The 13,549-nt window shown below is 44.4% G+C and overlaps 1 protein-coding gene across 1 annotated transcript in view; it reads right to left on the bottom strand.

Annotated features, from left to right (window-relative positions):
* Frmd4a (FERM domain containing 4A) overlaps positions 1–13,549 on the bottom strand; it is a 281,390-nt gene that overhangs the window by 172,403 nt on the left and 95,438 nt on the right. The window contains exon 2 of the mRNA XM_051151329.1: positions 10,735–10,800. Coding sequence (XP_051007286.1) covers positions 10,735–10,800 — 66 coding nt within the window. The remainder of the gene's footprint in view (positions 1–10,734; positions 10,801–13,549) is intronic.

Raw genomic sequence — 13,549 nt, 5'->3', positions numbered from 1 at the left:
CAGGATTCTGAGCTTTGCAGTGAAGCAGAGTGCGTCTGAATGCCCTAAGACACAAGTCCCACTGTGCACTATAAAATGTGGGTCAGGGGACTGCAACCTCTATGAAAGGTACACAGGCCTTCTGGGAAACAGCAGTTAATACGCAAACTTGAACTTGAGGTAACCCGAGTCTGTGAGTCATAGGCTGGGCAATCCCATCACAGGCTTGTTTATATTGGGGAGAATGTGCCTTCCGTTTTTAGCTTTCTCACAGGTCATAGCCAATACGATCCAGCCATATAGTGTGTGCTTCACCACCATTTAACCCCAAACACTAAGGATGGGTCATTTATAACGCATTGTCATGGCAACTATCAATCTCACCCCTCCCCCATTTTATCCCCAAGGATGATGAGTGATCAGGTCTGACATCATTGGAGGACAAAACCTAATTCAGTCCTCTAGGTGGTTAGATAGAGTCTGCACAAAGACACGTACATAAATTCCCTCACCATAGCATGACCTTGTCATATGAGTTGTATGTGACACTGGGAAGATGAGCAGTGGTGACCAGTGCCTGGGAAAAGATCAGGTGATAAGGGTCAGGCAGCTAAAGTGTGCTCTGACGGACTGTCAGCCCATCACTTGTCCAGTAACCCTAGCTGAACACTGCAAATACTGCACAAAGGCTTGAGCACAATCCCACGGAAGACAAAGTAATTAGAAATAACACTCCTACAAATGATGTAACATCCCATAGTCTTCTATGCACACCTCCCCCCCAACCAAGCCAAGGCTAACATTCCCATTTCACAGAGGAGGCAGCAAAGACAAAGGATTGCCCAGGTTTCCAGAGCTACCAAGTGGTCCAACCTGAACTTTATGGGTTCCAGTTAAGAGATGCCGGCCAACTGCCCAGGGCTCTGCTGAGCATAGCACATACTCAGATTCACTCACTCGTAACTGAAGTCTATGAGACACAAATTAGCATTGGTTTAGTGATAAGACTAAAGGAGCTAGAAGCTAATGTTTCTGTTTTCAGAGGAAGACACTGCGGCCCAAAGAGGCTATCCAACTGGTCAACATCACAGAGTTACAAAGTGCCAGACTCGGGTTTAAAGGGGCATGGCCTCAGCATTCTGGAGCCTGTCCTCACTCCTGAGGCAGAGGGCGTGGCTTTGAACTGGCTCTCTACCCTTTACCAGCTGTGAAACTCTGGGTAAGTTACACAGTTCTCTGTGCCCTACTTTTCTTATCTGATAAATGACAGATATCTGAAAACACTTAAAATTGTCTGTGTGGTCAAGTGATGGGGCTGACTGGATGGTCCAGCCCCATACTGAGCTCTTAGAATAGGCTCAGGCACAAAAGTAAATGTTAGCTAATTAAATTAGCTAATATAATAATTAATTCATTGGCATACAATTTCCCGAAACATTTGAAAGATGGCTTAAGCAATTAAAATCAATTTGCATTGAACTGTTATGAATGCATATATTTGCATTAAGGACACTTGAATTTTCTATCGTCTTATATCTAAGTAGAGTGATAATTTCTAACTCATGGGTTAGTCCCTGTTAAGACTCTATTAGTGACAAGGGGTTAAACCTCTTGTATTTGCAGAACATCAGACAAAAGTATTTGCAGCTAAAAGAAATTTCAGAACCATTGGTCTAAAACTATAGAAGAGTCGCATGGTTGCCTTTACTCATAATTACAGGGCCAAATCGTTGCAATTAGAAATCTCAAATGCCAACTGCTATGCCACAGGGCAAACCCATTAGATGTTATGTTTCTTGTTAACAGAGTAGATTATGAAGGGTCTTGAGAACCAAAAGAAGAAATTCAAATAAGATGAGCTACTGAGCAGATTTTGAGGAATAATACATCACAGATCAGTATTTCTGGGAAAAGTACCTGGTGGTGTTGTGTAAGCCACACTGCTCTTGGGTGCCCAGACACATGGCAGGTGGGGAAAGTGCTACTTTAGGATTCCAAGCAGACTGTAAGCCTGTAGGAAACACTCCCCTACCGAGGAGAGGAAAGGCCAAACCCTTATGAGGGGAAAATACTGATCAGATGTAGAGATAAGGATGGTGATGAATAGCCAGACCATGTGTGCAGACTTAGGAGCTCATTCTCAGAGTGCACGTAAGAAGATGCTACCTAGATTTGATGAGGCGAGGTCTAAGCACTAGGGTTGAGTGTGGAGTTGGGGACACCACTCAGGTGAGCTGTCACAGAGACCTGCGAGCAGCTGGAAGTGTGTGACAGGGGCTGTGTAGGATTTGAAGTCCATCCATACAGCTGGGATGGTTTAATACTAGCTTTGTGCTGAGAAAATGGGGAAACGGTGATTTAAGGGTTGGGGAGTTGTCGTATAAGGAAGAGGAGTCTAGAAACTCTGGAGTGGCCGAGAGACACTTTCTGTTCCCACCTCTACCACCTCTCATACTTGAGGATGCTGTTTCCCCCTGGGAAGTGGGCTTCCATTGCTCTTTGTGCTGGGTGTGACAAGTCCCATCAAAATGAGTACATACATCTGCTTCCACATGTCTCCCAGGGTCCTTCCTTGCCAGACAGGGCAGGATACATGGGTGGAAATGCAGGGAAAAGGGGAGGGGTCCCCACCACCATGGAGCAAGTAGTGACAATGCAGCCCATTTGTTGAGTAAGAACCAGCATTGACTAAACCTGGTATGAGGTAGGGTATGAGTGAGAATGGCCCCATCGGCTCTTATATTTAAACTCGGTCCCCAGCTGGTAAAACCGGGAAGGATTAGCAGGTATGGCCTTTTTGGAGTGCTGTGACCTTGTTGGAAGCGGTGTGTCACTCTGGATGGGTGCTGACGTTTCAAAAGCCCACACCAGGCTCAGTCTCCTCTCTCTGTCTGCTGCCTGTGGATCAGGATATAAGGCTCTCAGCTCCTGTTTCAGTGCCATGCCTGTCTGCTTCCTGCTATGATGATCGTGTACTTACTAGCCCTCAAAAAGTATAAATAAGCCCCCAGTTGAATACTTTATTTTTATAAGGTTGCCTTGGTCATGATGTCTCTTCACAGCAACAGAGCAGTAACTGAAAGAGTGACATAGTCGAAACAATCCTTTATCACCTCTGGATACTGATTCTTAGCCCAAAGGGAAAGGCAGCTGGATCACAAGATCATCATGGTATACATGCAGAACAGACACTGACCTAGTAAACTAGTGTCCGGATGAGCAATGTGCCACATTCAACATGAGAGTTACAGGTGCAAACCAGCACCAACCCTGGCTCTGTTAACCCATGGGTTCCTTGTCATTCATCTTTTCTACCAAGACCAACTTCTCTCCATTTCTAAACCTTCCTTAAAGGTGTACACAGGTGTGTGTGTGTGTGTGTGTGTGTGTGTGTGTGTGTGTGTGTGTGTGTGTGTGTGATTTGTTCCCTCCATCAGCAAGACTGTTCCCATTCCACTGAGCTGTGCTGTGGGGCTGTAGGTGTAGCTTGATTTGCTCACCCCCTCCCACCTCACTGCTCCCGTGAGGGCCCTTATGTGAACTCTTTCAGCACTACACAAGACGATCTGTGGAAATGGTTTTGTAAAGGACTCAGCGGAAAAACCAAAGCCAAAATAAAATGACAGAAAGCGACTTAGAGCGTCCAAAGAAGGGAACTTAACTACATTCTCTTCCTGCTTTGTTCCCTCTCCCCTCAGCTTCTACGTTGAGCCAAATATCGGCGATTTTCATTGAGTAGATTTCTAAACCAAGCTAACATTGGCTTCAAAGGAGAAATGGGGCACAGAGGAGCAGTATGAAGGGAAGCAGGAGGGCATGCGGGGGTGGGGGGCTGGAGGATGGGAGCTGTATAGTGGTGTTGCTATGCAACCAGTGTCCTGGACCAGTCGTCCCTGAGGCTGGAGATGCTGAAGTGGCCAGCCCTCCACCCTTGTCCCTTCTTGTGTGTGGCTGAGCTGTCTGGCTCTGGAGCCATGTATGTGTGAGGGAGTTCCCAGATGGTAGCATCAATCTGGTATGTCCTGTTACTCCGCCTTCTCTCACATCCCCCAGGGAGACTGGGCTTTCCTCTTTCTTTTCATCCAACACAGAAAAAGATGCTCACTATCGCGCTCCCCGCCCCCCCCCCCGCCCCCGTCCCCGCTCCTCCCCCGCTGATTTTTAAAGTCCTTGCTGGAGAGGGGAAGGTTTGGCATCTCCTTGCTGCTCCCCAAATGGGACACTGTTCATCCTGTGTGCATACTTCATGAACTATCTCTTATCCCTCCATGCTGTTAAATGAACTTTCGGTGACATATGGAATTACCATCGCGTCATCTGTCTATCCTCTATCGTCACATTTGTTTGCTTTACCATGTGCCTTTAAGATGTTAAATATTATTGGCCACCCCCAGGGGCTGGAGAGACATCTGTTTTGCTCATTTGGTAGTGTGCCTGTTTCACAGAACAGAGCTTAATAAATGATGCTGGCAGTCACACCGAAGGCAGAGGTCAGCTCACCACAGTGCAATCCTACCCCCCTCTGGCTCTTTTTGATGAGGTGGCCTGGGAGGCTCAGGACAGAAGGTTTATGATGCTGCGGCCCTTTGTCTGCTCCTAGCCTCTGCATGCATCCTTAGCCCTTGGCTGAGGCAGGAACTCCTGGTGAATGGAGCACAGAAGAAAGCAGATGGCAGATACGGGCCAGCCTTCAGCAGACAGGCCAGCCAGCCAATCGGAAGATACCACCTGCCCACTCTGTTCAGCTGAGAAGATATGGAATTAACTTTTTTTTCCCCCCAACATGTGCTTTGGGGGAATTCCTGGTTTGCTTGGGAGAAACCAATCCTTTTACTTTTTTTTTTTTTTTTAGAGAATGTTAATTATGAAGGGGCTGGGAACCGGCTGTGAGGGTGAGAGTGTATATAGGTACCTACACACAAAGTCAGTTCATTTATTCTATATGTCACCATTAAAGTCCAGATTTAAAAATAAAATAAAATTAGCTATAAACCTGCCTTTCTAGTCCATAGTAGGCAGTGTGTCAACTTTGTCTCCAAGTACTGCTTTGTTCAAAGTCCAAATTCATGTCCTTAACCCTGAAGACTAATACATACTAGTGTCTCTGTCAGAGAAAGGCAACAGTCACCTCCTGCCCTGTCAGGATCTTGACACCATCAGCCCATGGTGTGAAAACCCTTAGTCCACTGTTGTCAAATGCATCTCAGGACAGCTGTGCAACTGTACTGAGTTGGTGGTTTTCCTCTACTCTGTGACCATGCTCTGAGGGTCTCAAATGTGACCACTGTCGGTGACAGCATATGTTGTGATATCAAAAGGTCAGGCATGCCTAGATTAGAAGCTGAGTTCAAAGAAAAGGAAATGGCTGGGGAGGTTGGCCAGTTAATAATGTGCTTGCTCTAAAAAACCATGAGGACCCTAGTTTCTGCCCTAGGGACATTTTCATGATTAGAGGCACCATGTAGTTATTTTCCTAACCTCTGTTGGGAAACACCGGCTCCTTAGAGGCTCCCCCACTTCTCAGAATCCTGGGTCTTCTTTGTTCCTCTATTTTATAAGAAATGGGCGTTTTGAAAATTTCTGCCACCAGCCACCAAGAGAGCAGGTTAGAGGGCACAGACATGGTCATCCTTAGAATGCCACCTCCTGTCACACCGGAGGTTCCTGAATGTAGCAGCAATCACTGCTAGCGGCGGCCGTCTGTGCAGGCGGACAGGCCTTCAGTGTGTAAAGCTTTATTATGTGAGGTGAGAAAGTTGGCAGAGGAAAATATCTGCTCATGGAAGGTGATGGGAAAAGCAGAGAAATGAAGCAGTCCAGGCTGAGAAGTGAATGCCTGTTTTCTTGAGCTGGCTTGTCTTCCTGTGAAGTGGGATGCAGTCCAGTCTCTTAAGCCTGCAGGGAGTCCATGCTAGGAAGAGCCACACCTCCACCATTCAATTCTACTGAAAATGAGGTCTATTTTTACGACACCCAGAAGGAAAAGTTCAGAACCTTCCCGGGGTCAACTTCCCAGTGCCTCTTCAATAGGCTTACGTGTATGAAAATTTCGTCTGTCGCTTCCTTAAGTCCTTCTCACCAGCACTAAACACATTTTTCCATGTTTTGTTTTGAGTTAGGGTCTGGCTAAGAAGGTCTGGATGGCCATTGCAAACTAGGCTGGTCTCAAGCCTACATCTGTACTTCTGTGTCTTCCTTCTGAGTGCAGAGATTACAGGTAGGCATCACTAACCCCCCTCCCCATCACCTCCCACACACACCCTACCACAACACAACTTTTATTCTTTCAAAATGCTCCTGCAAATAGGCATTCCAATCAAAAGAAGAAAAAAAGAAAAGAATTTTAAAGGAGGAGCAACAACAGGAAGATAGGGCTTGAGAAGCGGAGCTGACACAAACATGCCTGAGGCCCCAGCTCTTAATGCTGAAGTCTCAAGAAGATGCTGATTCAGAGACAAAGATGAAGGTGGCCTCTTAACTCTGATGAAGGTTTTTTTTTTCCTTATTTTTTAGAAATATGTCATTGATAGGAAGTTTTGGATGACAGAGCAAGACACTACAGGTTTTACAGTGACCAGGGTGCTGCCTGTACCCACCCATGATGTAGGTGGACATTCATGTCACCTCTCCAGCAGTTCCTAGGGGGATTTAGGAATATAAGGAGCTACATGAGTCCCAAAAAATTGCCCACATATTTAGAATAAACTCCTCACAGGTTCTCTGTCCTCCTCAGCAGGGGTCAGCTTTCATTCATTAGGGCTATTGGGATTTGAAAGCCCAGACATCACTTAATAAAACCAAGCTGCTATGCAGGTTAAACATTTGATAACAACTGTGGTCACATTATTTTTCCTGGAAGTATTAGTCTAACAGTGACCAAACTTTACATGACTGCATAACATTATTTATGTGGCTGTGCGGTTCCCAGCACCCTGAGGTGACAGCCAGCAAGAGAGGGTGAGCAGTTGGAGTCAGCTCAGCTTCCTTCTGAACATTTATACCACAGGTTTTTACCCTTCTGGAGGTCTGAGGTGAAGCCCCAACAAACTCCTGAAATCCCTGCAAATAGCTGCTGACTGACAGTGGTACTTCTGCCACTTCAGATGAGTGTCTCTCTTGGTTGACTAACTTGTGTCAACCTGTTTGCTTCTCTGTGGGAGACAGATGCTTTCTCCAAACCTGACTCCCACACTTACAAACCTAGCCAGGTAAACATGGGCTGGAAAATCTTTTTTCTTTCCCTCCCCAGCTCTGGGACTCCAGGCCAAAGTGTTCTAAAAATGCACCTCTTAGTACAAGGATTATGACAAACATTCGAAAATTGATTTTAGGAAAAATAATGAAAACGTTTTCAGTATTTCTATTTTTTAGTGACTAAATCTATTAATGTTTGAACAAAAAAGTATCAAAATCAAGGTTATGACTCGGAAGGTATCAGTGTTTACCTCAGCACTAGTCACAATAGCAGGATTTGGAGTCTAGTTAACACCCATCAACAGAAGAATGGATAAGGAAAATGTGGAATATATGTAAAGTGTAGCTTTAGTCAGCCATAAAAGAGAGTGAAAATTACATCCCTTACAGAAAGTAGATGGTACTGGAGCTCATCGTGTTACGTGAAATAAGCTTTGTTTGCCAGAGAGACAAATACCACATTTTCTCTCAGATGTAGAATCTAGATTTGAATACATACGACAAGAAAGCTGAATGGAGACTATGGAATGAAGAGGAAGACTAAAGGGGGAGGGAAAGAGGGTAGCAGAGACAGGCAGGGAAAAATCGCACATTTTCTCTCATGTATAGAATGCACTTTTAACAATGTGTGGGTACACCTGCATGCAGGCACATGCAGGATGGACTGCATGGGAGGAACAAGGGGACCAGAGTGAGGGCAGAGGGGACAAATACACACTAAGTACAATGAATAGATATAAAATTGTCATAAGGACGGCCATTACTTTGTAAGCTAACTAAAAGATGAATAAAAGGAACGTAGAACGGTACAGGGCTAAGATGTCTGAGCCATTTAAAACCTAGAGGTTGGTTGGTCCATGTGAGTTGGAGAGCAGGACTGCGTTTGGAAAAGGGCTCTTCTCTCAAATACTGAACAGCAGAACTTTGTAAGAAGGAAGAGAAATACAAACATAAACTTGGCTTTTGTCTGATAGCTTAAACCTTGTTTCTCCCAATTATACTGAGGCGCACTCTACCAGAGTCTGGAATTTTTTTTATGTATGTGTGTGCACATAATACATATGAATACCATATGTATCAAAGCATATCCTCGGCTAGGCAGTTGGTACTATTTCAAGATGTCCTCCAAGGAAGGAATATGAAGATGCCTTAGGGTCACACGTTCTTTCACTCAGCAGGAAGTATCTAGTGACACAACATGTCAGGCACCAGACTGGGCACTAGGGACACACAGTGGTTACAAGCATCAGCAATGCTGAATTTGTGTTGTAAGGGAAAAGCTCAGGTCAGGGGCAGCCAAGTGCAGGCTCTTGAGGAGCAGAGGGAAGGTCAGTGAACGCCACTGGGGGTAAGGACGGGGAAGTTGTCCGATGCTGTGACCTGTCTGTAGACCGAACAGAACACAGCCATGCTCGCGGGACAAGACGCAGGAAAGTTGGGGTTGTAGGGAGACCGACTACATGGGAAAACGTTTTCCCCAAAGGGTGGGAAGAACACGAGTTTCTCCAGGTTGCTTAACATAATACTTTTTTTTTTTTTTTGGTTTTTCTAGCCATCTAGGGTTCAAGATAATTGTTCTCAAATGAATCAGTAATTAAATTTTTCTCGGACAAGTCATCTCAGCTGTCTCCATTCATACTCTCCCAAGAGCAGCTTGCTAATCAGCAGTAACCAAGCTGCTATTTGTGGTCTCACTTCCTGTTCCAGAGGGTGACTTCTAAGGCTCCAAGCTTAGATGTCAGAAAAGCATGTGAAACACACCCTACAGGCCACTTCTCTATAAACTCCTCCACAGATTCCTAACTGAAAGCGCCAGATGTCAACAAGTGGAAAGGTCCTCTACTCGAAAAATTCTGTTCAATGTACATTTTCCCCCCTGTATTGGCTCACCCACTCAAATCAAACCACAGGCTGCGGGCCATGGAATCTCGCCTAATAAGGACATAATCTAAAATGTGGGTAAGCTACACATGAGGATAAGGTAATCACAGCACTTATTTGTAATAGTGGAAAAATTGTAAGGCAGAAAACCAGCAACCTTAAATGCACTTAAGTGGGTGAACGATTAGATAACAATGATATATTCAGTTCTGGAATGTACTCGGCTCATAACAAAGATAACAATTTACTGTGACATAGGAAGTGCTGGGAAGAACATGGATACATGGGAAAATAAAGTACATATAATGTATATATTATAATTGCAACTATGCAACATATATAAATAAGGAAATGCTGGAAAGAAATCCCACAAGCATAAGCGTAATAACTGGTGTGTGTGTGTGTGTGTGTGTGTGTGTGTGTGTCTGATGCAATTATGAGCCTTTCTCCATTGTCTATAACACATTTATAATGGCTTTGTTATTGGAATCCTGTTGAAAGCATTAACTCTTAAAGTTTGTAATTGGATCATTTTTCAAGTCCAAGCAGCAAGTCCAAGGCCAGAGAGACAAATCTGCATATAAATAATTTGCAATGTCTTGTGTGTCCTGAGAATGAGCACGTAGGCAGCATTCCATCCTTAGGATGAACTGAAACAATCTCATGGCAAGATGCCATGTGGTGGCTGGATGTGGTGCTCGTGTTTGTAATCCCAGCACACGCATGCATGTGTGTGAGTGTGAGTGTGTGTGTGTGTGTGTGTGTGTGAGTTTGAATGTGTGGTGTGTGTGTGAGTGTGTGTGTGTGTGTGTGTGTGTGTGTGTGTGTGTGTGTGTGTATGATAGAAAAGGAGACCATCCTGAGAATAATATCAGAGGATATCAAACCAATAGAGTCATAAAAGGTTAGAATTGAAACAGATTTCAAAAGGTCCTTCAGCCAGGTTTAGAATCATCTTCTGGGACATCCTTCAGGCTCTGGGCAAAGCAATGACCCTTTCAAGAGCCAAGTGAACACAGCTGGGCCCAGGATTCTGACACCTTCTGTGACTATTCTGTTTTTGGTGTTGTTTTTGTTTCTTTGTTTGCTTTTGTCTTGTTTTTAATGTGCTCTGAGTTTGGAGAGAAATATGTTACTTTTCCATCTCAGTTTCTCCAAATGTTTGCCATTGATGGCGACAGTAACCCAGGCCACGGGGTGAAAAGGGGGCTGTTAGCCCTCAGGGGACAGGGAGAGAACAGAGGTGCCTTTTCTCTCTTCCCACTCAATGAAAGCTTAATTTGAAAAGAAGGAACTTTCTCCCCTTTGAGGGAGATTGCATCAGTCTTAGTGACACAGGGGTTATTTGGATTACAATGCTGCATTAACTCTGCCCAAGGAGGAAGAATAGCTAACGATAGCTGCGGAAATTCCTTTTCTAGAAGTTTTTTAACAATTGGTTATATATACATCTGGCCTTGAACACCAGACGCATGCTGTACATAGAAATAGAATGAGCAAAAATAGCACACACACACACACACAACACCTTGGTATGTCACAGCCATTGTCAACACAGGCTTTACTAGACAGAGATACAAACACAGTAGGCTGCCCCCTTCCACCCACCATCAAATCCACCACTGTGGCACATTCAGTAGTCACAGAGGAAAGTAGGAGAATGTTCCCAGTGGGACCTACCTGTACTAGGAGCTCCAGCTTCCGGTCATCAAGGAGATGTACTTGACATCGACGGCCCTCCGTCATCTACGAGAGAGGACAAGCAATGGTCACTGAGAACCTAGTAGTCGGATGAAGTTCTGGAAGGTCTGTGGACAAATCTCCACCAGGCCCCATCCCCTGGGTGAGGCTTCCCCCTGGAGTTGGCCATATAACATCAAGAAGTGGCAGGACTACCAGTCATTCCAGAAGACATTTATGGAGTCCTTTCTGTGTACCAACTGGTATGATGGAGCTTGTTAGACAGAGGCACACAAGATGGAGTCCGTGTCTTCGGGTGTTTATAGTTCATTAGGCAGATGTAAAATAAAGTAGCAAATGCATCTTTAACATGCTGGATGGTGACATCGTTCAACTGTTACCGGCTCTTCACTATCTGTCGCCATAAACAAAGGGCAAAGTTCAGGATCCAGTCGCTGCCTCCTTTTTACCATCTCCCTTGCTGGTTTCCAAAAATGAGCCTTAGACTAACTGGCAAGCCAGAGAGAGCCTGTCTTAAAACACAGGTGGATGGATGTTAAGGAGCAGAACCTGAGGTTGACCTCTGGGCTCCTCGTGTGTGCATACACATAGATTGTGTTTGCACATACTTGTATAAACACCCGCACCCACACCCACAGAAACATGCAAAATACAGGTAACAGTAAGGTATAGTAAGAGTTAGGAGCCATAGACTTTGACTATTCCCTTTATTTTAATATAATTAATTACCAGCTTAATTTTAAGCTTAGTAAACTAAATCATCAAAATTTATTTGGGGTAGTGGATAGATTTTACACATGGTATCCCAAAACTCTAAAAATAAAAATGGCATTTGGTCTTTACCAGCTGGATCTAATAGCACTGTTGAGGTTCGATGATCTACAAGCCCCTTTTAGCTCAGTAATCACACATGAGTCTAAGGCAGTGGTTCTCAACCTGTGGGTCACGACCCCTTTCACAGGGATCGCATATCAGATATCCTGTATATTAGATATTTACACTACAATTATAACAGTAGCACAATTATAGTTACGAAGTAGTAATAAAAATGCTTTTATGGTTCGGGGTCACCACGACACGAGGAACTGTATTGAAGGGTCAGTCATTAGGAAGGTTGAGCACCACTGCTCTACAGCCTGTCTTTTCCCCAGAGACCAGCTACATGAAACACAAGAAAGGAGGCCCTTAGGCAGACCCTAGTCTTATCACTCATCATCAAGGTCATCATGAGAACCTTGTCCAGAGAAGATGGAAAAGACACAATTTATTCCCCAGGAACTATTCCGCCAACAAGTCCAAGCTGTCCTAGAATCATTGGAGAAAATACTCTCTTTCTCCAAGGCAGCCACCACCTGTCTGTCATGTTAGATTCTAGTGTGGGGGGCATTAAGTCAAACTGCACTGCTGTTTGGATATGCCTAACCTCAAAGGGCTCTTGATTCTGAGTTGTGACAATGACTCAGCAGTCAAGTTTCTCATGACTCAGATATTAACAAAAGGGTTAAAACAGATTAAAAATGAAGTTGGGGAGAGGCGATTTCAGCTTGCAGGCTTGCTGTTTTGCCAACACTAGCCCAGTCAGGTGGCCTCAGGCTCTGTGATGTCACTCTGTGAGAAGTCCTCGTCTGACCTTTGAGACTTAAGGGACTCCATTAGCCTTGATCAAAAGAGACATCCTACCAGGCTGATGTTATTTTAAAAAGTCCTTATTTCAATCACTCCCCTATTCAATGAAAGTCATTGCAATTTTAAATTAGATTGAAACCTATGCTGCTATGCCAACATGTAGAAATGACTCTTTCATCCAAAAGAAAGTCACACCACAAATGTTAACTTCCAATACTATTAGTGCATAGGTGCTTTGGATATGATTTTAGAACAACAGCCATTCAGCTCTCATTAGAATCATTGTATATTAGTGAGCCCTAGGAAGGAATGCGATACAACCATCCTGTATGCTATTTTGAAGTTAAAAAACAAACAAACAAACATCAAAAAAAAAAAAATCCATCCTCACAGGCTTGAGAAGGTGACTTATGCCTGTAATCCAAGCAGGTGAGAGGTAGAGGGAAGAAAATCAGGTGTTTAAGGCCATCCTATGCTATGTAGCTCTGGCTGTCCTGGAACTAGTTATATAGATAAGGCTGGCCTCTAACTCACAGAGATCCTCCTGCTTCTGTCTCTGGAGTACTTGGATTAAAGGCGTGCCACACCCAGCTGTAAAAAGAAAGTGGGGAGTCACTTTACCACAATGTGCCATTGCATATAAGGTTCAGACTTAAAAAAAGTTTACCTCTCAGGTCTTGTTTTCATCTGAAAAAATACAATTCTCACTAAAATTAAAAAACAAAAACAAAAACAAAAACCAACCCCACGACTTTATCTCCTCAGTCTGTTGAGTAACTCAGTCTGTGATGTTGAGAAAGTGCTTATTGCAAGTGTGCTCCACGCCTCCCTTGCAGAAAGCAAAGTAGCCCCACAAAAGCTGGCATGGAGAAGAGTCAGCACAGAACTCCTGATTTGACTCGTCACGTTTCGGAAGGCACAGCTCTCCTTTGATAGCACTGCTGCGGTCTGCGTCTCAAAGGGGCATCTGTTTGTTGTTTCGTTCTGCGGTAAGATTGGAGTACCCAGTTCTCATCGACACCTCAAAACAGGCTCACCCTTGTGGGTGGATACAAAGAAACAGCAGACATCTGTAGCATTGTTTGGCTTGCCAGGCATGCTGAAATTTCTTCTCAGTCCTCACAATTGTAAAATAATACTGTTACCCCACCCCCACCCCCGTGCCATT

The sequence above is a fragment of the Acomys russatus genome, chromosome 9 (genome assembly GCF_903995435.1).
Source record: "Acomys russatus chromosome 9, mAcoRus1.1, whole genome shotgun sequence".
In the NCBI taxonomy this organism is placed as follows: Eukaryota; Metazoa; Chordata; class Mammalia; order Rodentia; family Muridae; genus Acomys; species Acomys russatus.
The sequence above is the reverse complement of the archived record's forward strand: the minus strand, read 5'-3'. Positions and strand labels throughout refer to the sequence as shown.